Below are 1,724 nucleotides of genomic sequence, written 5' to 3'. Positions count from 1 at the left end.
TTCGGCTGCCTCCTCCTCCCACCACTACTTGCCCCCTGCGTCTTCATCTGCCCCAGGCCTGATCAAGATCTATGGGGATGCCCTCTCCAGTGGTGCCAACTATCGTTCCCTGCTGGCCAACTTTCACTCTACAGCCAAGCAGCTCATCGCCCAGGTCATCACTCGCTACACTGAGAGAGAGAGGGAGGAGGCAGATGACGCAGGTGAGAGAAGGGGAAACTTTCTCTCATTTGGACTTCTGCTGCAATCCATTACTTTAACCAATTGGGAGTGACTTAATAATATAAACATAAACAGCGGTGTTATGGAAAAATAATTACACTGTCTTTTTCCTCCCTTTCTCCATTACCATGTAGTTCTTCAGAAACACAGCCCTGAGGACTTCCTGTTGTGTGATGTCATTGGAAAGCCCATCCAGCAGCCAGATGGAGCTATCAAATGGGAGACAGAATGCCGGAGAAGTGTTGCCCCATGGGAATGTCCCTTGTTGTTAGTGGACATGTGGCGGCCTAAGGATGGATTTGAGCGGCGCTTTGAAATCCAGAGGAAGGAAGACTATGAGAGAGAAGAGAGAGAGAGGGAGAAGGAGCAAGAGAGGGAGGGAGAGAGCTATCATGGTATGTATAAGACTCAGCAGACATGTATCAGACTCCCTGTGCAGACCCCCCAAGGTCACATTGACCACTTCGATAATTGTCTATCTGAACAACAGGTGTGCACTGGCGGCGGAGACCAGAGGAGAGTGAGCGTGGTCACCGTGGAAGGAACACAGAACTCAGGAGGAGCATCAGTGAAATGAACCTGAGTCTACGACGTCGCCCAGGAAACCACATCAGCAATGACCCACGTAACTCTGGGCACCAGCCTGATAATAGTGGAGGAGTGCAGGAGAGGAAGAACATTGTGAGCATGATCAGTCCACAGCCAGGAGAGGTAAAAACAAATGCTATGGTAAGGACATGCTGAATGTATTATTTGTTTGATCTCCTAATCATCATGTCTTTACCTGTTATTTCAGATTAGAGTATCAAAAGCAGAAGCTAAGGTTGGATGGACAAACCAGCCAGCAGAGGATGAGAAGGATTACTCCAGCTGTGACCTGGAAGTGATGTCACAAAGTCTGATCCTTCCACCCACTGACCGCCCCTATTTCCTGCTGCTGCAGGGTTACGATCAAAGCAAGGCAAGACATGTTGACAGATGATATCACATACACAAATACTCACAAACAGCTCCTACACAAATGTGCACTACATAAACATGTTGTTGTAGGAGCTGCGCAAAGGTAAGAGTGTGCACACACCCTGTGCGTGACATCATACCTGCATGTCTGTAATCGCCACATACCATCGAGGTTTCCATCGCTCGCCAAGACTCTCCCATTTAGCATCCAGCACAAAACAACTTCAGAACAGTGCAATGCCTCAACATTTACTCCACTGAAAGCACAAAACCCCTCTGTGTACATCACTCCATCTCACACAATGATCTCATACAGGTCTCCATTGTAGTAAACTGTGACACACTTCATACCTTATCAACCACCTTCTTTTCAGGTTGACATCTAATGGAAGATGGATATAAACCATAGCACTTAAAAGATCACAGACCTCCCTGACTGTTTGCTCCTCTTCACTGTGTGTTTTGTTTAGGATTTTGTTTTGTACATCATGGCAGGACATATGCATGTGTTTGGAAGAAAGCCCACAGTGAAAGAGAGAGAG

General features: G+C 47.2%; 1 protein-coding gene across 1 annotated transcript in view; it reads left to right on the top strand.

The window, feature by feature from the left end:
- The window catches only part of rasip1 (Ras interacting protein 1), an 11,584-nt gene that overhangs the window by 3,336 nt on the left and 6,524 nt on the right, over window positions 1-1,724 (top strand). The window contains 5 exon segments of the mRNA XM_020617607.1: window positions 1-203; window positions 357-617; window positions 713-933; window positions 1,019-1,183; window positions 1,653-1,723. The exon segment at window positions 1-203 is cut by the window's left edge and continues 75 nt beyond it. Of these exon segments, the coding sequence (XP_020473263.1) occupies window positions 1-203; window positions 357-617; window positions 713-933; window positions 1,019-1,183; window positions 1,653-1,723 (921 nt within the window).

The sequence above is a fragment of the Monopterus albus genome, unplaced genomic scaffold (assembly GCF_001952655.1).
Source record: "Monopterus albus unplaced genomic scaffold, M_albus_1.0 scaffold192.1, whole genome shotgun sequence".
Taxonomy (NCBI): Eukaryota; Metazoa; Chordata; class Actinopteri; order Synbranchiformes; family Synbranchidae; genus Monopterus; species Monopterus albus.
Note: the sequence above shows the minus strand (reverse complement) of the source record. Positions and strands in the feature narration are given on the sequence as shown.